This window comes from Dendronephthya gigantea, unplaced genomic scaffold, assembly GCF_004324835.1.
Source record: "Dendronephthya gigantea isolate DGI-Jeju-01 unplaced genomic scaffold, DenGig_1.0 000161F, whole genome shotgun sequence".
Taxonomy (NCBI): Eukaryota; Metazoa; Cnidaria; class Anthozoa; order Malacalcyonacea; family Nephtheidae; genus Dendronephthya; species Dendronephthya gigantea.
Window position 1 is genome coordinate 113,632 of NW_021163171.1, and position 19,574 is coordinate 133,205.

At 35.2% G+C, this 19,574-nt stretch overlaps 3 protein-coding genes across 7 annotated transcripts in view; 2 read left to right on the forward strand and 1 right to left on the reverse strand.

The window, feature by feature from the left end:
• The first annotated feature begins 1,777 nt into the window (after nt 1–1,777).
• Nucleotides 1,778–11,791, forward strand: LOC114537633 (coiled-coil domain-containing protein 58-like). Of its 5 annotated transcripts, XM_028558702.1 has the most exons (9): nt 2,489–2,580; nt 5,593–5,702; nt 5,869–5,955; nt 6,432–6,541; nt 9,658–9,733; nt 10,012–10,137; nt 10,632–10,778; nt 10,860–10,919; nt 11,441–11,791. In XM_028558702.1, the coding sequence occupies exons 3-9, from the start codon at nt 5,908–5,910 to the stop codon at nt 11,486–11,488; spliced, it is 615 nt and encodes a 204-aa protein (XP_028414503.1). In that variant the 5' UTR covers nt 2,489–2,580; nt 5,593–5,702; nt 5,869–5,907; the 3' UTR covers nt 11,489–11,791. The 5 variants fall into 5 exon arrangements, with proteins under 5 accessions (XP_028414505.1, XP_028414504.1, XP_028414506.1 ...); XM_028558704.1 differs by lacking the exons at nt 2,489–2,580; nt 5,593–5,702; nt 5,869–5,955 and adding exons at nt 1,778–1,843; nt 2,009–2,095; XM_028558703.1 differs by lacking the exons at nt 2,489–2,580; nt 5,593–5,702 and adding an exon at nt 1,797–1,843.
• Nucleotides 11,792–11,995: 204 nt separating this feature from the next.
• On the reverse strand, nt 11,996–13,499 carry LOC114537634 (cystatin-B-like). Its single transcript, XM_028558706.1, has 3 exons — nt 13,303–13,499; nt 12,764–12,865; nt 11,996–12,149 (listed from the first exon to the last, which is right to left on the reverse strand). Exons 1-3 carry the CDS (start codon nt 13,372–13,374, stop codon nt 12,015–12,017), a joined length of 309 nt encoding a protein of 102 aa, XP_028414507.1. The 5' UTR covers nt 13,375–13,499; the 3' UTR covers nt 11,996–12,014.
• A 1,178-nt stretch (nt 13,500–14,677) lies between these two features.
• Nucleotides 14,678–19,574, forward strand: part of LOC114537628 (dystrophin-like) — a 38,728-nt gene continuing 33,831 nt past the window's right edge. Inside the window, exons 1-5 of the mRNA XM_028558694.1 lie at nt 14,678–14,953; nt 17,388–17,449; nt 17,532–17,621; nt 17,716–17,793; nt 19,046–19,138. Coding sequence (XP_028414495.1) covers nt 14,905–14,953; nt 17,388–17,449; nt 17,532–17,621; nt 17,716–17,793; nt 19,046–19,138 — 372 coding nt within the window. The 5' untranslated portion in view covers nt 14,678–14,904. The remainder of the gene's footprint in view (nt 14,954–17,387; nt 17,450–17,531; nt 17,622–17,715; nt 17,794–19,045; nt 19,139–19,574) is intronic.

Sequence of the window (19,574 nt, forward strand, 5' to 3'; positions counted from 1 at the left end):
GACGTTGAAGCAAATCTGACACAGGAAATTTTGATTGATTTTGTCCACAAACCTTTCTTCATCGTAGCCTTGTATATATGAAGCCATATTTCACGTCGTTCTTGTGTCGTAATAATAAAGCAAGTTCTGTGTTGTTTGTCGCTCTGTAGTATAAACCTCGCTGTATAGACTGAATATAGATACAGTGTTCGTTCTTGCAGAAGTCTGTGTTTGTATTTTTTCGAAATCTTCTCCAAAATGATCAGTTTATGAAGACAAATATCTCTTCCTTATAAAGTGTTTGCATAAAATGCATCATTTGCTGTCAGGAATTCTTGGAATTTGCTGCGGTGTTTCCACAAATTAATTTCAAAATATCGCAAGCTGAGAGAGAGAACTGGGACTGGTGTATAACGCACTGAGCTATGTATGCTAAGTGATTGGGTCAAACTGCATTGTCGAGCATTAGGAAACTAGATTTTTCCTAATCGTGTCAGATGATTTTACTCATCAGTGAAAGAGTAGTGTCAGTTAATAAGTTAACAAAACTATCTGTCAGTGTCTCCTGTTAAACCGTTACTTTGCAATGCACTCAGATGTGATTCTTCGTAGAGGTCCAGTTAGGATCATCTCTTATTGATCCAGTGTTACTACAGGAGGAAACCTAAACTAAACTAACTTTATTTATACTGGATTGCTCTATCAGTTCTAAACTGTTCTTCCTAGAGATCCAGTAAGAATCATCTCTTATTGATCCAGTGTTACTACAGGAGGAAACCTAAACTAAACTAACTTTATTTATACTGGATAGTTCTATCAGTTCTAAACTGTTCTTCCTAGAGGTCCAGTAAGGATCATCTCTTATTGATCCAGTGTTACTACAGGAGAAAAGCTAAACTAAACTAACTTTATTTATACTGGATAGCTCTATCAGTTCTAAACTGTTCTTCCTAGAGGTCCAGTAAGGATCATCTCTTATTGATCCAGTGTTACTACAGGAGGAAACCTAAACTAAACTAACTTTATTTATACTGGATAGTTCTATCAGTTCTAAACTGTTCTTCCTAGAGGTCCAGTAAGGATCATCTCTTATTGATCCAGTGTTACTACAGGAGGAAACCTAAACAAAACTAACTTTATTTATACTGGATAGCTCTATCAGTTTTAAACTGTTCTTCCTAGAGGTCCAGTAAGGATCATCTCTTATTGATCCAGTGTTACTACAGGAAGAAACTTACCTAAACTGTGAATCCACAATCTTCATTGTTACTTGACGTACCCAGCAATTCCAAGGCACAATTTAACCTTCTGTAGTCCCCCCCCTTCTCCATCACCCCTCCCTACAAGTCTTATAATATATCTCACCCTCCTAATCTTTTATTAATTACTCCATCAATGGTCAGGTGATCTCACGCTCATATTTCAGCCAATCAGCGCTCAGAAAGTTTGTGAAAATAGAAATCCATTCTGCAGTGTTTAATCGATTATATCTTTTATCATTCTTGATGAAACCATTCAAAATTTTGCGATTATGTTTAGTTATAAGAACTATAGCTGTGATAGAAATTTGAAACCGAAATAAAGTATATTTCACGAGATATTAAGTTGTTTCAATCGAGAAATTGATTTTTATATGACAACTAGTCCTACTAGTCCTTTCCCGCCATATCAGATCACCTTGAATATAAAACCCCGCTCTTTCTAACACCTGGGTTTCTTTGTTAATCCATATTTTTCATACTCTCTCATCTCAGGCAAGCAAAGTTTCTTCTTTGTTTATTCTAAAACTTGCAAGAAACTAATACGAGGAAAATTGCGATGTCGATGTTCAAATTGCAAGGAAGGAAGCTTTGTTCTATCACAGGTATTTACTGTTTCCTTATAAAAAACTTGTAAAAAATCTCCAGCAGATTTATATTTAGACTTTATAAAATGTTGACATTGTTACCACTTGTTTACAAGCTTCCTGTGAAAGCTTTTGAATGTCAACAAACATCTTGTTTACACGATATTTATGGTTTCTTGCAAGGGTCCAAATGGTTGGGATGATGTATTGATCACAGGCCGCATGCAGGAGCGATGTGAATCCAATACAAACTGTCAGGGAAAAACAGCTGTAAGTTATTCACCTATCAGACCTAAAATACAATATTAGGTCACATCTGGGTGCATTGCAAGCTAATGGGTTAACAAGAGATGCTGACAGATAGTTCTGTTAACTCATTAACTGACAGTACTCTTCCACTGATGAGTAAAATCATTTGACATTAGACAGAGTAAAATACTAAAGTAGGACACATCTGGGTGCATTGCAAGCTAATGGGTTAACAAGAGACACTGACAGATAGTTTTGTTAACTTATTAACTGACAGTATTCTTCCACTGATGAGTAAAATCATCTGACATTAGACAGAGTAAAATACTAAAGTAGCAGGTTGTTGTTCATACCAGGTTGTTGAAAAAAAATTAAAAACTTCTTGTTCTTTCATAGGAATTTTATTTCAAATGTGGTGAACATTATGGTAGAGATGAACAAGCACCATTATCAATGTTGAAATCTAACATCAGAAATATTCCCTGCATCACATGCTCTGAAATATCGTAAGTTTACCCTTTATTTTTATGTCTCCTCTCAGAAATATTTATGCTTCTAGGAAAGTTGAATTTTTAAAATCCAAACCGCAGTTAATAGAAACTAATAACTCTGATCCAACATGATCAATATTTAATCAAATTTTTTTCACTTATGCACCTACCTATTGTTTGAATTATTTTATTTGATGTACAAATCAGTATATGTCTGACAATCAACTTAGAATATGCTACAATCTATTTCTATAACTTTGTGAAAATCTTATAGTTCATTTCAATTGTTCATAATATGTTATGAGTTTTCACTTAATACCTTACATATTGTTCACACAACAACAGCAGTGGGCCACCATCTTGCTTCAGACATTTCTGGAAGTTCTTCCCAAGAATACCTTTCAAAGTTGAAACCTTCAACTGACTTCAGCTCTTTTTGCTCACAACGCCCTCCCAGGACTACAATGTTGTTTTCAATAACAACTGCAGTACATGCACTTCTCTTACATCTCACTGATGGCAGCATGTGACTTTGTTCTGTCTTGACATTGTAAATGATAACTGTATCTAATTCATTGCCATGTTTGTCAGCACCACCAATAACAACAATGTTGTCTCCCCATCTCACAGTTGCCATATATCACTCATATGGCAGTGGTGACAACTGTTTCAGCTCATTCTTCTTTATATCGTACAGTACAACACTGCTGAGGTTGTCTTCATAATCACCAGTTGTACTTCCACCAACTATCAACAAATTATCATCAGATATTTCCATGCTGTGATATTGTCTTGGTTCTGGCATTCTTGATAAGGTCTTCACAGTATAGGGAGGAACAAGCTGGACTGCTCTGATCAAGTCAGATGAACCATTTCCATTATCACCTCCAGAGACTATCAACTGATCATTATACAGCACACTGCTGTGGTAGCTCAACTTATCAGGTAGTTTAACAGGACAGTCACTCCAGTGTGTTGAGAGATCAGGGTTTGGGTCAATATTCATTCTAATCATATCATCAACAATGTCAGGCCAAACACCACATTCACCCCCAGCTATAGTCATATGATTGTTATAAATAAATGAAGTCGCTCCATAACGTTTCTTTGGCATTGATTGTAATGGCGACCATGTTCTTTGACGCCAGTTAAACATCTCTACAGAGTTAATTCCTAAACCTCCAGCAACAATTATATTTTCCTTATCACCACTTGGTCTATTTCTTACTTTTCTTGTGTTTTTTTCTTTCTTGCCCTCCATCGTGATAAGAACGTCCTTCATTTCATCAAAAGCTCTGACCAAAGCTGTTTTCAATCCTTTGACTTCGTTGTTAACCGCTTGGTGTTTTCCCTCCATATCTGCTTTTATATCCGCCGTGTTTTTTTCCATATTCGCAACAGTGGCAACATTTTTCTCCAAATTTGTTATTTTAGTTGCAATTGTTACGTCAATATTCGCCATTCTTTCCTCCATATCTGCCAAAGTTTTGGTTATTTCTCCGCACGAGTGACACTTCAACTTTCGGAATTCACAGACTTCACTTTCATGGTGAATAAGATCACGCTTGTTGACAATTAAACCACAGCCTTGGTTTGTACAAACGGCTGGTGTATATCCACATGTATCTTCATGGCGGTCAAGATGCTGCACTTCTACAACTTCTTGACAACCTCTGTCGATGTAAACACAACGAATTTTTGATTCATTTAAAAAATCTTTAACCATTCGTGAAGGTTCGGCCAAAGTCTCTACGGTCAGTTCATCAGCACACGTTGGGCATGTTTGAGAATTTTCCAGATGTTTCGTAATACAACAACGGCAAAAAGAATGCTGGTTTCTCGAACACATAACCGGCTCTTTCAAGACGTTGAAGCAAATCTGACAGAGGAAATTTTCGATCGATTTTGTCCACAAACCTTTCTTCATCGTAGCCTTGTATATATGAAGCCATATTTCACGTCGTTCTTGTGTCGTAATAATAAAGCAAGTTTTGTGGTGTTTGTCGCTCTGTAGTATAAACCTCGCTGTATAGACTGAATATAGATACAGTGTTCGTTCTTGGAGAAGTCGTTCTTAGAATTTGCTGCTTGAAACATTCAACAAAACGATTCCTTTTAAACAGACAAATATCGCTTCTTCGCGAAGTGTTGAAAGCGTCTTTTCAAAACCGCAATTTGCAAACAGGAAATTTCATCACCTGCAATTGGTCGCAATTCGTAAACAATAATTTCGCAAATAAAATATGGAAATGAGTTCCAAGAAAATGATACTTTTACCAAGAAAAATCACTCTTAAATACTTTTATAAAAGTTTTTATTCTGAAGCCTGAACAAGCCGATGAACTTTCATGAAAATATTTCGAAATAATTAAACGTGTCATGGCCTTCAAACCTGAACTAAACTAACTTTATTTATACTGGATAGTTCTATCAGTTCTAAACTGTTCTTCCTAGAGGTCCAGTAAGGATCATCTCTTATTGATCCAGTGTTACTACAGGAGGAAACTTACCTAAACTGTGAATCCACAATCTTCATAGTTACTTGACGTACTCGGCAATTCCAAGGCACACTTTAACCTTCTGTAGTCCCCCCCCCTTCTCCATCACCCCTCCCTACAAGTCTTATAATGTATCTCACCCTCCTAATCTTTTATTAATTATTCCATCAATGGTCAGGTGATCTCGCGCTCATATTTCAGCCAATCAGCGCTCAGAAAGTTTGTGAAAATAGAAATCCATTCTGCAGTGTTTAATCGATTATATCTTTTATCATTCTTGATAAAACCATTCAAAATTTTGCGATTATGTTTAGTTATAAGAACTATAGCTCTGATAGAAATTTGAAACCGAAATAAAGTATATTTCACGAGATATTAAGTTGTTTCAATGGAGAAATGGATTTTTATATGACAACTAGTCCTACTAGTCCTTTCCAGCCATATCAGATCAGCTTGAATATGAAACCCCGCTCTTTCTAACACCAGGGTTTCTTTAATAATCCATATTTTTCATACTCTCTCATCTCAGGCAAGCAAAGTTTCTTCTTTGTTTATTGTAAAACTTGCAAGAAACTAACACGAGGAAAATTGCGATGTCGATGTTCAAATTGCAAGGAAGAAAGCTTTGTTCTATCACAGGTATTTACTGTTTCCTTATAAAAAAACTTGTAAAAAATCTGCGGCAGATTTATATTTAAACTTTATAAAATGTTGACATTGTTACAACTTGTTTACAAGCTTGCTGTGAAAGCTTTTGAATGTCAACAAACATCTTGTTTACACAATATTTATGGTTTCTTGCAAGGGTCCAAATGGTTGGGACGATGTATTGACCAAAGGCCACATGCAGGGACAATGTGAATCCAATACAAACTGTCAGGGAAAAACAGCTGTAAGTTATTCACCTATCAGACGTAAAATACAATAGTGGGTCACATCTTGGTGCATTCCAAGCTAATGGGTTAACAAGAGACACTGACAGATAGTTTTGTTAACTTATTAACTGACAGTACTCTTCCACTAATGAGTAAAATCATCTGGCATTAGACAGAGTAAAATACTATCACATCTGGGTGCATTACAAGCTAATGGGTTAACAAGAAACACTGACAGATAGTTTTGTTAACTTATTAACTGACAGTACTCTTCCACTGATGAGTAATATCATCTGACATTAGACAGAGTAAAATACTAAAGTAGGTCACATCTGGGTGCATTGCAAGCTAATGGGTTAACAAGAGACACTGACAGATAGTTTTGTTAACTTATTAACTGACAGTACTCTTCCACTGATGAGTAAAATCATGAATGCAGACAATTCATACCAGGTTGTTGAAAAAAATTAAAAACTTAGTTGTTCTTTCATAGGAATTTTATTTCAAATGTGGGGAACATCATGGTAGAGATGAACAAGCGCCATTATCAATGTTGAAATCTAACATCAGAAATATTCCCTGCATCACATGCTCTGAAACATCGTAAGTTTACCCTTTCATTTTATGTCTCCTCCCAGAAATATTTATGTTTCTAGAAAAGTTGAATTTTTTAATTCAAACTGCAGTTAATAGAAACTAATAACTCTGATCCAACATGGTCAACATTTAATCAAATTTTATTCACTCATGCACCTACCTATTGTTTGAATTCTTTTATTTGATGTTTCATTTTAAACCTTCCTGAATGGAAATATCTATTTCATACATTTGTCATTGTTCTTTAATATATAATTCCAAGAACTGACTCAATTGAAATTCAGTCACAAAAATACAAATCAGTATATGTCTGAGTCTGACAAACAACTTAGAATGCTACAATCTATTTCTATAACTTTGTGAAAATCTTATAGTTCATTTCAAATGTTCATAATATGTTAGGAGTTTTCACTTAATACCTTACATATTGTTCACACAACAACAGCAGTGTGCCACCATCTTGCTTCAGACATTTCTGGAAGTTCTTCCCAAGAATACCTTTCAAAGTTGAAACCTTCAACTGACTTCAGGTTTCCTCCCTGACCATACCCTCCCAGGACTACAATGTTGTTTTCAATAACAACTGCAGTACATCCCCGCCTCTTACATCTCATTGATGGCAGCATGTGACTTTGTTCTGTCTTGACATTGTAAATGATAACTGTATCTAATGTCTTGCCATGTTTGTCAGCGCCACCAATAACAACAATGTTGTCTCCCCATCTCACAGTTGCCATATCACTCACTTCATACGGCAGTGGTGACAACTTTTTCAGCTCATTCTTCTTCATATCGTACAGTACGACACTGCTGAGGTTGTCTTTGTAACTGTCATTTGTACTTCCACCAACTATGAACAAATTATCATCAAATATTTCCATGCTGTGATCTTGTCTTGGTTCTGGCACTCTTGATAAGGTCTTCACAGTATAGGGAGGAACAAGCTGGACTGATCTGATCAAGTCAGATGAACCATTTCTATTTTCACCTCCAGAGACTATCAACTGATCATTATACAGCACACTGCTGTGGAATCTCAGCTTATCAGGTAGTTTAACACGACAGTCACTCCAGTGTTTTGAGAGATCAGGGTTTGGGTCAATATTCATTCTAATCATATCATCAAGAATGCCAGACCAACCACACCAACCCCCAGCTATAGTCATATGATTGTTATAAATAAATGAAGTCGCTGCCCAACGATTCTTTGGCATTGATTGTAATAACGACCACGTTCTTTGACGCCAGTTAAACATCTCTACAGAGTTAATCCAAAGACTTCCAGCAACAATTATATTTTCTTTATCACCACTTGGTCTATTTCTTACTTTTCTTGTGTTTTCTTCTATTTTTCCCTCCATCGTGATAAGAACGTCCTTCATTTCATCAAAAGTTCTGACCAAAGCTGTTTTCAATCCATCGACTTTGTTGTTAACCGCTTCGAGTTTTCCTTCCATATCTGCTTTTATATCTGCTTTTAAATCTGCGATTGTGGTATTTCTCGCCATATTTTTCTCTAAATTTGTTATTTTAGTTTCAATCGTTACATTATTCTTCGCCATTCTACCCTCGATATCTGCCAAAGTTTTCGTGATTTCTCCGCACGAGTGACACTTCAACTTTCGGAATTCGCAGACTTCACTTTCATGGTGAATAAGATCACGCTTGTTGACAATTAAACCACAGCCTTGGTTTGTACAAACGGCTGGTGTATATCCACATGTATCTTCATGGCGGTCAAGATGCTGCACTTCTACAACTTCTTGACAACCTCTGTCGATGTAAACGCAACGAATTTTTGATTCATTTAAAAATCTTTTACAATTCGCGGTGCTTCGGCCAAAGTCTCTACGGTCAGTTCATCAGCACACGTTGGGCATGTTTGAGAATTTTCCAGATGTTTCGTAATACAACAACGGCAAAAAGAATGCTGGTTTCTCGAACACATAACCGGCTCTTTCAAGACGTTGAAGCAAATCTGACAGAGGAAATTTCGATCGATTTGGTTCACAAACCTTTCTTCATCGTAGCCTTGTATATATGAAGCCATATTTCACGTCGTTCTTGTGTCGTAATAATAAAGCAAGTTCTGTGTTGTTTGTCGCTCTGTAGTATAAACCTCGCTGTATAGACTGAATATAGATACAGTGTTCGTTCTTGAAGATGTCTGTGTTTGTATTTTCTCAAAATCTTCTGCAAAATGATCAGTTTATAAAGACAAATATCTCTTCCTTATAAAGTGTTTGCATAAAATGCATCATTTGCTGTCAGGAATTCTTGGAATTTGCTGCGGTGTTTCCACAAATAAATTAAAACATATTGCGAGCTGAGAGAGAGAACTGGGACTAGAGTATAACGCACTGAGCTATGTATGCTAAGTGAATGGGTCAAACTGCATTGTCCAGCATTATGAACATAGATTTTTCCTAATCGTGTCAGATGATTTTACTCATCATTGGAAGAGTACTGTCAGTTAATAAGTTAACAAAACTATCTGTCAGTGTCTCTTGTTAACCCATTAGCTTGCAATGCACCCAGATGCGATTCTTCCTAGAGGTCCAGTAAGGATCATCTCTTATTGATCCAGTGTTACTACAGGAGGAAACCTAAACTAAACTAACTTTATTTATACTGGATAGCTCTATCAGTTCTAAACTGTTCTTCCTAGAGGTCCAGTAAGGATCATCTCTTATTGATCCAGTGTTACTACAGGAGGAAACCTAAACTAAACTAACTTTATTTATACTGGATAGCTCTATCAGTTCTAAACTGTTCTTCCTAGAGGTCCAGTAAGGATCATCTCTTATTGATCCAGTGTTACTACAGGAGGAAACCTAAACTAAACTAACTTTATTTATACTGGATAGCTCTATCAGTTCTAAACTGTTCTTCCTAGAGGTCCAGTAAGGATCATCTCTTATTGATCCAGTGTTACTACAGGAGGAAACCTAAACTAAACTAACTTTATTGATACTGGATAGCTCTATCAGTTCTAAACTGTTCTTCCTAGAGGTCCAGTAAGGATCATCTTTTATTGATCCAGTGTTACTACAGGAGGAAACCTAACCCAACCTGTGAATCCACAATCTTCATTGTTACTTGACGTACCATGCAATTCCAAGGCACGTGGACAACATGGCTGGTGCAGGGGAACAAGAATTATCTCAAATGTCTTGCGAAGATTTCACTGAATTCAAGGTCAGAAAATGACACGATCGCTAAACAAAATGCATTTTCCTAAAGACCAATTCTTCGATTACATGTTATAACTTAAATTTTATTGTTTGTTTTCTTTTGATCCTTAAAAACGAGCCGATAAAATTCATAATATGATTGTCTAAATTGTTGCATAATATGCTCAAATATATTCGTCGTTTGCCTGGAAATGTTCATATAAATCTTTTAAGAGGAAGGAAGATATTTGAGTGTTTCTGATATTCACACGACCTTAAAGCGTATTTCTGTTTACTTTCTAGGAAGCTTTGAAGGTTTTAAGATTACTCGATGATAAAATTATTTATAGTCTTAATAAAAGTGTACCAACGACGTCGTTTGCTGGGGAAATAAATGCTGAAAATAAGTGTAAAGAATTATATACAGAGGTGAGGTTATTTTTCACTGTATTTCCTTTTGTATGCCTTGACTTCTTGTTGTTGACCATCATACTGAACCAGAGACACTGACAGATAGTTTTGTTAACTTATTAATTGACAGTATTCTTCCACTGATGAATAAAATCATCTGACATTAGACAGAGTAAAATACTAAAGTAGGTCACATCTGGGTGCATTGCAAGCTAATGGGTTAACAAGAAACACTGACAGATAGTTTTGTTAACTTATTAACTGACTGTACTCTTCCACTGATGAGTAAAATCATCTGACATTAGACAGAGTAAAATATTAAAGTAGGTCACATCTGGGTGCATTACAAGCTAATGGGTTAACAAGAGACACTGACAGATAGTTTTGTTAACTTATTAACTGACAGTATTCTTCCATTGATGAGTAAAATAATCTGACATTAGACAGAGTAAAATACTAATGTAGGTCACATCTGGGTGCATTGAAAGCTAATGTGATTATTCAACTCTTAGCTACTAGGTGCTTATTCAACAAGAGAAAACGCTATCAAGAAATGTGTCACGCAAGTGTCTTCATCAATACAAAAACTACAAGAAAGACGTCAAGTTGATGAAGATAATCCAGAAATTCTAAGACATCTTAGAAAGGAACAGACCAAGGTGCTACATTGCAACAACTTTCTCATATCTCAATTATTTTATCATTTTTAAGTTTTAATCAGACCTTCTTTAATTTTACAGCTGAGACTAATGAGGTCTGAATTAAATGTAGAAGAAGTTGTACAACAACGTAGTTTGAAGGTAAATGGGACTAATACTAAGAAAAATTGACATAGTTTTGTTAACTCATTAACTGACAGTACTCTTCCACTGATGAGTAAAATCATCTGACATTAGACAGAGAATAAAAGTAGGTCACATCTGGGTGCATTGCAAGCTAATGGGTTAACAAGAGACACTGACAGATAGTTTTGTTAACTTATTAACTGACAGTATTCTTCCACTGATGAGTAAAATCATCTGACATTAGACAGAGTAAAATGCTAAAGTAGGTCATATCTGAGTGCATTGCAAGCTAATGGGTTAACAAGAAACACTGACAGATAGTTTTGTTAACTTATTAACTGACAGTACTCTTCCACTGATGAGTAAAATCATCTGACATTAGACAGACTAAAATACTAAAGTAGGTGACATCTGGGTGCATTACAAGCTAATGGGTTAACAAGAGACACTGACAGATATTTTGCCTTAACGAGAGACACTGGCAAATATATCAGTACTTTCAAATGCTCTATTAATATATTTTTAATATTTTTAAGGTATTTAATGAAAAATGCTGGAAGGTTTTCAAACCGCCATCATCCTAACACCCCTGGTTGGATACAACTATGAACTATTTGATAGAAACTTATGAATGATTTCCATTGAAAAGAAACAGCTCATTTATAGTGCATTATTGCTTTGAACAAGGACTTTGAGTCATGCTTTTAAATATTTTTGCATATTACATAACACTATTCTCCTCAATAATATGATGCAATATGTAAACTAATGCAAAAAAGAATGCTTTAAACTCCAAACTGTTACTTGTAATTTGGTAAAAAGCTGGAAAACAGTTAAAATATGTCCTGATGAAAAGTTGTTGGATCAACACTTGTACAATTCTGCTTCAAGTTTTTTTTATGGCATTTATTACCAGCAATCATCTTTTACATCCTTGTATGTTAATATATATTATTATTTCCAATTTTAAATGTGAGCCAACGAATGTTTGCAAGCTGCTAAGTTTGTTTAATGGCATTTATTACAAGCAATCATCTTTACATCCTTGTATGTTAATATGTATTTTTATTTCCCATTTTAAATATGAACCAACGAATGTTTGTAAGCTGCTTAGTTGTTAAAATAATCAATCTCGTCATAAAGGCTTTTGTTCAATTCTATTCCACTGAGTTCTGGACCTTGACCAGTGTTTGGAAGAGGTTGAAACACACGAAGATGCACGTATTTACCATCACCTATGTCAACCTGAAAAAAATTGGTCATATTAACTTCCGTTAGTTTAGTTTAGGTTTCCTCCTGTAGTAACACTGTATTAATAAGACATGATCCTCACTGGACCTCTAGGAAGAATAGTTTAGAACTGATAGAGCTATCCAGTATAAATAAAGTTAGTTTAGTTTAGGTTTCCACCTGTAGTAATACTGGATCAATAAGAGATGATCCTTACTGGATCTCTAGGAAGAACAGTCTAGAACTGATAGAGCTATCCAGTATAAATAAAGTTAGTTTAGTTTAGGTTTCCTCCTGTAGTAACACTGAATCAATAAGAGATTATCCTTACTGGATCTCTAGGAAGAACAGTTTAGAACTGATAGAACTATCCAGTATAAATAAAGTTAGTTTAGTTTAGGTTTCCTCCTGTAGTAACACTGAATCAATAAGAGATTATCCTTACTGGATCTCTAGGAAGAACAGTTTAGAACTGATAGAACTATCCAGTATAAATAAAGTTAGTTTAGTTTAGGTTTCCTCCTGTAGTAACACTGAATCAATAAGAGATGATCCTTACTGGACCTCTAGGAAGAACAGTTTAGAACTGATAGACCAATCTCCAGCATGAAAGTTGGACCTCGACGCACCTTAACAAAGTAATTCGTCCCTGCGACAACTTGCGGCCTAAACGAAATAGCCTCGTACTTGTCAAATTTCGACCCTGCTTGCGCTTCTGCTTCAGAACGAACCTAAAATGGCAAGGTTTAAAACAATATAAATGGTAGATCTGGATCCATACTGCAAGGTAACTATGAGTTAACAAGAGACACTGACAGACAGTTTATTTACATTTTCATGATCAAATCTAAGCTTTCTCTAAAGACTGTTGTAAGTCAAAAGCAAAATCACAAGCAATGTACATTACATCATAAAGAAAGTTCACTTTCCCTTTCAGTATTTCACCCAGTCTGAAGTATCAACTATTTTATATAAAAACTAGATCAAATTCCTTAAATGGAGATCTAATGATTGGCAATAAATCGTCTACTTGAGAAAGATCAATTATCCAGTTTGAACTCGAAGCGTTTAAGTAAATTGTTTACAATATAATCGATGATAATTCTCACATACTAAAGGAATGCAAGTTTTAAAAATTATAATATATTTAAAACAAACTTTATCATACAGAATCGATGAGTTTTTGGGTCTCTTCAGTTGCTTTCTGAACGGCTGACAATCCTCCGCACCTTTGAGCCATTATCCTTTTGATTTACTTACGAAGTGATAAAAAGCGATCTTGTTTCTCAAAATATTCCCCTTCGAAGAACCAAAATAACCAGTTATTGACCAGTTGTTATTAAACTTATTTTCAATATTTGCATCCGATCACGAGACTTGCAGGTCAATATTATGGTCACGTGAGCTATATTGCATAACCTGCTCATGTAATATAACAACAATGTATACCTTATCTATATATTCCATTCCAAAAATTCCGGTGAATTCTACGGTTTTCTACCTGTAATGTTATATTGGTTAAGTGAAATATTTTCAGATATTTTAGATAAATCTAGTTTAGATTAAGTTTGGATAAAATGACCTTACTGGAATTCTAGGAAGAACAGTTCAGAACAACTGGAAAAAAGTTAGTTTTTTTAGGTTTCCTTCCGTAGAAACGCTTCACCATGAAAGAGATGATCCTTACTGGACCTCTAGGAAGAACAGTTTAGAACTGATAGAGCTATCCAGTATAAATAAAGTTAGTTTAATTTAGGTTTCCTCCTGAAATAACACTGGTTCAATAAGAGATGATCCTTACTGGACCTCTAGGAAGAACAGTTTAGAACTGATAGAGTTATCCAGTATAAATAAAGTTAGTTTAGTTTAGGTTTCCTCCTGTAGTAACAGTGGATCAATAAGAGATGATCCTTGCTGGACCTCTAGGAAGAACAGTGTAGAACTGATAGGGCTTATCCAGTATTAAAAACAGTATATTTTTACAACAAAGCGGGTTAAAAAACTCAACGGAAGAAGGAATTCTACTATTATTAAAAGACTCGTGCCAGAAAACCCGTTTTGTAATTGTTGCAAAATTGAAAATTCTAATAAAATGTCTCAATTTTCTGGCCTTTAAATTTTAAATAACACGATAAATATTTTTCAAAAAACACGACTTTACAAAGGCAAAACTGCAAACGGTTTCTATTTCACCCGGGCATGAAATAAACCCCAGGATATCCAATGCCTTTTAAGGTATAATTTCTGAAATACAACCCTCTGTTTCGAGATATTATCTCTTAAAACAGGCAAACCATGGTCTATAAACAGGCTTCTACAGGTTCACTTTTGTAAGAGTTGACACTTTAAATATTGGCTTCTATTTCCTATAATTTGAGTGATAATCATTTCTAATTTAAAAAGCCTTTTAAAGCGTTAAAGGACGAATATTTTAGCATGTATTTCTCGCTGCAAAATGTCAAAATATTTGCTCAAAAACAAACAGGAAATATCAGTTGGTAGGTCAAATTACTCATGCCGACCTTCGATGCTTTGCGGCTATGCTGATGTACAAGTTATGTCTGAAATGCCGCTGTTGTTTTTGTTATGTAAATCATTTCTTTCTTTCAATATGCGATGTGATATTTAAATTTGAAGTGTCTTAACATTGCTTCATCCAAGCGAATCGTGTCAGAGGTTATAAAAAACTGCAAAATATTCGCTGTCGTTTTGTCTCGAGAAGCTCGTGGCGAAGATATGAAGTCAAACTAGTTCATCTCTCGTTGCTACCATGGCTGCTCAAGACTCGGCGATAAGCCATATAATTCGCAGCAATGTGGGTGAGTTGTTGTCGTTCATATCGACTTGTTTAAACAAATGTATACGTGTTTAAAATATTTGCAAAGCCATGCTGCTTGATGGCAGCGAAGTGCGTCAAGTTGACGGACAAAGTACACCTCGTTCGCTCGCTATATTTCTCAAGCTTTCGCTTTGAGCATTTGCAAGGGAGTGTGCTGTTCTTTTGCTTATACGAACGAACCATTTGCAAGCTTGCTTTTCGCTAGATTTCGCTAGATTTCGCTAGATCTTCTTGACTGTTTGTTTGATCAAAGAGTTCGCGATGAATTATATTATCATGGCTGAATGAATATGCAAGTTCGAGACGACTTTCGTTTGTAAAACCTCGTGGTTTTTTGAACGATATCAGTTCACATATATAACCGGATAATATGCGATGTAGTTCTGGGAAGACGTGGAAGGCTTTAGTCCGTCTCGTCTGCTGCTGAGAGACGCAGATCAATTGTACAAGAATTAACAAAGAATCCTACAATAAATTGAACCGTATAAACGTCATACTTTGCAATGTAATGGATAATGATGTTTGTTTATCGTTTTACTAAAGCAATTCATTTGTACAAATCTTTGTACAAATCTCCCGTCCGATTCATTGCAAGCTAAACTTGAGCGTTCAGACGTTCAACAAGCCGTAATTCTTGAGAAATATTTTGTAAATTTTAGAAGAATAAAGGTTTAGTTACAGCCGAGAGAGACGAATAAAGGTTTAGTTTACAGCCGTCTTTTACAATACACCGATGGTTGGTTCTGGATTAAACTATAAGGCTGTAATGGTTTGATTTTGTGAACTTGAATAAACAATGGAGATTTGAAATTGTGTATGTAAATACTCAAGCTTCCTGCAGCTTTTAAGTTAGGGAACATTGTTGGGCGTTGATGTAGTCGATTCTGAAAAAGTTAAACACTTGCAATTGTAATGATTGCCGCGGTGTTTCGGTACAAACAGGCTTTTATCCGGCAAATGTGTCCACGGTAAACACCTGGTTTTGCTTAGAAATCATCTAGCAATAGATTAAAATAATCTGCAGTAGAGTAAATCATCTGCAGTAGAGTAAAATACTAAAGTAGGCCACATCTAGGCGATTAGTAAAGCGAGTGGGTAGAGCTCCACCCTAGATCTTCCCCGACCTTCCCCCAATTAAACACCCTTCATTGTGTTTGAAAACAGGAGAAACCTTTCAAGAATACACCCCGCTGTCGCATTTGAAAACAAAATTCAATTCAATTCTTATGTTATTTTGCTCTAACACCAGAGAATAGCTCTCGTTCGTCAAATGGAGAGCGGGGATTAATGTGCACAACACGCTTCCGTTTAAAAGGTGAATAACGACTCATTTTTAATAGCCAACAATGGCTGGCAATTTTAACACCGGTAATGCTTCATTTACGCCTTGTTGTTTGTGTTTTTCATACAAGAAATAACTCTCAAAATCTTCAAACGTTTCCACAACGAAATTATTCTCCACAGACTCGATAAGATTTGAACCAAGATGTCAGATTGAAATTTTCAAAAGGTTGACATGATTATTTTAGCGTCTGAACTGAATTCATATTGTTGAAATTATTTGCATATCTGATCAATTCCTTCTAGAAGAATATTTGGATCATTTTTTAAACGTATAAAGCTTTTTGTATGCCGAATATGTTAGAGGCGTCTAAAGTCAATTTGAAGATACCTGTAATTACTATATCCGCGGTAGAAAGTTAGACTTTTGTAAAACATTAGCCTTATTATATAACAAGCTAACCTGGCTACCTTGGGGGGTCTATATCTTTCGTATTTACATTTATATATAAGGATTTTTGGTAAAATTCCTCCCGTTAGAGGATATATAGTGCTGTAAAATTGAGTAAAATCATCTGGCATTAGAGTGAAATACTAAAGTAGGTCACATCTGGGTGCATTGCAAGCTAATGGGTTAACAAAAGACACTGAAAGATAGTTTTGTTAACTTATTAACTGACAGTATTCTTCCACTGATGAGTAAAATCATTTGGTATTAGACAGAGTAAAATACTAAAGTAGGTCACATCTGGATGCATTGCAAGCTAATGGGTTAACAAGAGACACTGAAAGATATTTTTGTTAACTTATTAACTGACAGTACTCTTCCACAGATGAGTAAAATCATCTGACATTAGACAGATTAAAATACTAAAGTAGGTCACATCTGGGTGCATTGCAAGCTAATGGGTTAACAAGAGACACTGAAAGATATTTTTGTTAACTTATTAACTGACAGTACTCTTCCACTGATGAGTAAAATCATCTGACATTAGACAGATTAAAATACTAAAGTAGGTCACATCTGGGTGCATTGCAAGCTAATGCATGGTTATGTTATATTAAATCCACGACTATATGCGTCGTTGAACGCGCCAACGAAGCGATAATTATTTACATTACTTTTCTTTCAGAATCTCTGGAAGAGATAAACATTCGTACATTTACGAAATGGATAAACTCAAAGCTTGGCGGAGTAAGAATTCCTTCGTTATTCATACTGGTATTGACATAAAAGGACACGGTTTTTAAATGAACTTTGGGCTTCTTCTCTTTAGGAACAGCCAGCCGTAAAAAATCTGATCAAAGATTTGCAAGATGGTCGCGTTCTTTTGTCGCTCTTACAAGTTCTGCTAAAAGTCAAACTTGTAAGTATATTTTTACCCGTTCCTGTATGTGTTATGTTTGAAGTTTTTGCAGCTCTCAATCCTATTTACATTGCGTTTAACTGAAAAATTTCAGCGCGCTGAAAAAGGCAAACTGAAGTTTCACAAAATCAACAATGTCAATAAAGTTTTGAAGACTTTGGAAGACGAAGGGGTAAGAATTTGACCGGCGCGCACCAGTTTAGCAGGTTTTAGAAGTAGATAGATTTAATTTTGATATCTGAAAGCCGATATTTTGGAAGAAATCGATACCAGAGTTGTAAAAAAATCTACTATCGTTAAGTAATCTTCAGGAATATTATATGACAAGATGAGTCTAAAAGCTTTTAGAAATGTTTCGAATCTCTGCGGTCTTGTGACATCTTATATTTGAATGAAACTGTAGAGTATAGTATAGTATTGACCGTCTTTTATTTAAATCTACCAGCCTATAGCTAGGCTCGCTTGGTTTCATGATATACCAGCTTTGATGGCACACAAAATGACATTACACTTCATAAATTACATCACAATTTAACAAGGCAACTTTAGAGAAATGAACTTTGTCCCTAAAGTTCTTTTTAGTTTCTTAGAAATTTTTCCGGAAACTTTCGATTGTAATTCATGCAAAATCGAGCTGGTAATTTTCGACTTTTTTCATCCTTGAGTGCGTTCGGGCAAATTCAATCAAAATTATTCATTTATTTTAATGAGAAGTGTATAATATTGGTAGTTCGTCACGTTTTATACTTCTGGAGAGAAATTAGAGTCGATTTAGCATTCATGCGAAACTATAAAATCTTTTGTGCTTCACGAACCAAGTTGACCTCTTTACAAATACCAAGGGCAAGGTTAAATCATTTTTTCGTATTCTGTATAAACGAGACCTTTTATATGTTTAGATTTAGTACAAAATATATAAGTTGGCATTTAATGGATGGCAGTTTAGTTCTGGACAAAATTAGACTAAATTTTGTTTCACAAGATCCAATTTGTCGGAAACAATGTACTTCTGACGTATGGAATGTTGTGTGTTACTGATAAAGCAGTACTCCATCGGCTTCAGTAGATTTCGTTCCAAGATACATTGCACGTCGACAGACTATAAAACATCTGTCAGGAGTGAATGATATATTTTGCAAAATTAGATCGTGTTAACAGACCTTATAGCGCTAATTATGTTCTTGACATTTTGACGTGTAGTTTATTAAAAAATACAATTATACCTCGAAGTTTAGCGTTATCAAATGAGATTCAATTTCATACTTTTATCAAGCTGTCATGTTGCAAAATTTAGCGCAAATCTTGTAGTTTATCATATATTTTAAATGTGAATATATTTTGCACTAAGACCAAATTACCCGATGATATTCGTATCTGCATTCACCTACAAAACTCGCATTTAAACCCTAATATTTAAATTTCAGTTAAAACTTCATGGCATCAGCCCAGAGGCAATCGTTGATGGAAACAAAATCTCAATTCTGGGTCTAGTATGGATAATAATCCTTCATTTCCAGGTAAATTTCAACCATACTTTCCTCACGATAAATATTTTCATTAAACTGCGACAATTTTGTTACAACAGAACCTTTCTAGAAATTTTGTAATCTTTTCTTTTATGGAAAGATATTTGCCTGAACGTTGGCGATTATTACCAAAATACATTAATATTATGGTTCGCCGAAAACTTGTAAACTATCACTTGACCAAATTTGGAGACGAAATAGAATAATATATTAGGTTTTAAATTGTGCAGAGCCCTTGATTTCAGTAGGAATTATCATTGGTATAGAAAGAACGGGGAGTTCTTCTAACCAGAATTTGTTACATGGCTGACTTTAAATTTGCATAGCAAGCAAAGTCGAATATCTCGAACAAAGAACTAGAAAGGGATTAGGAAGTAACAGTAAGAATTTCTGAAGAGCTTTTCGGCTATTCCGTCGTAAAATTGGT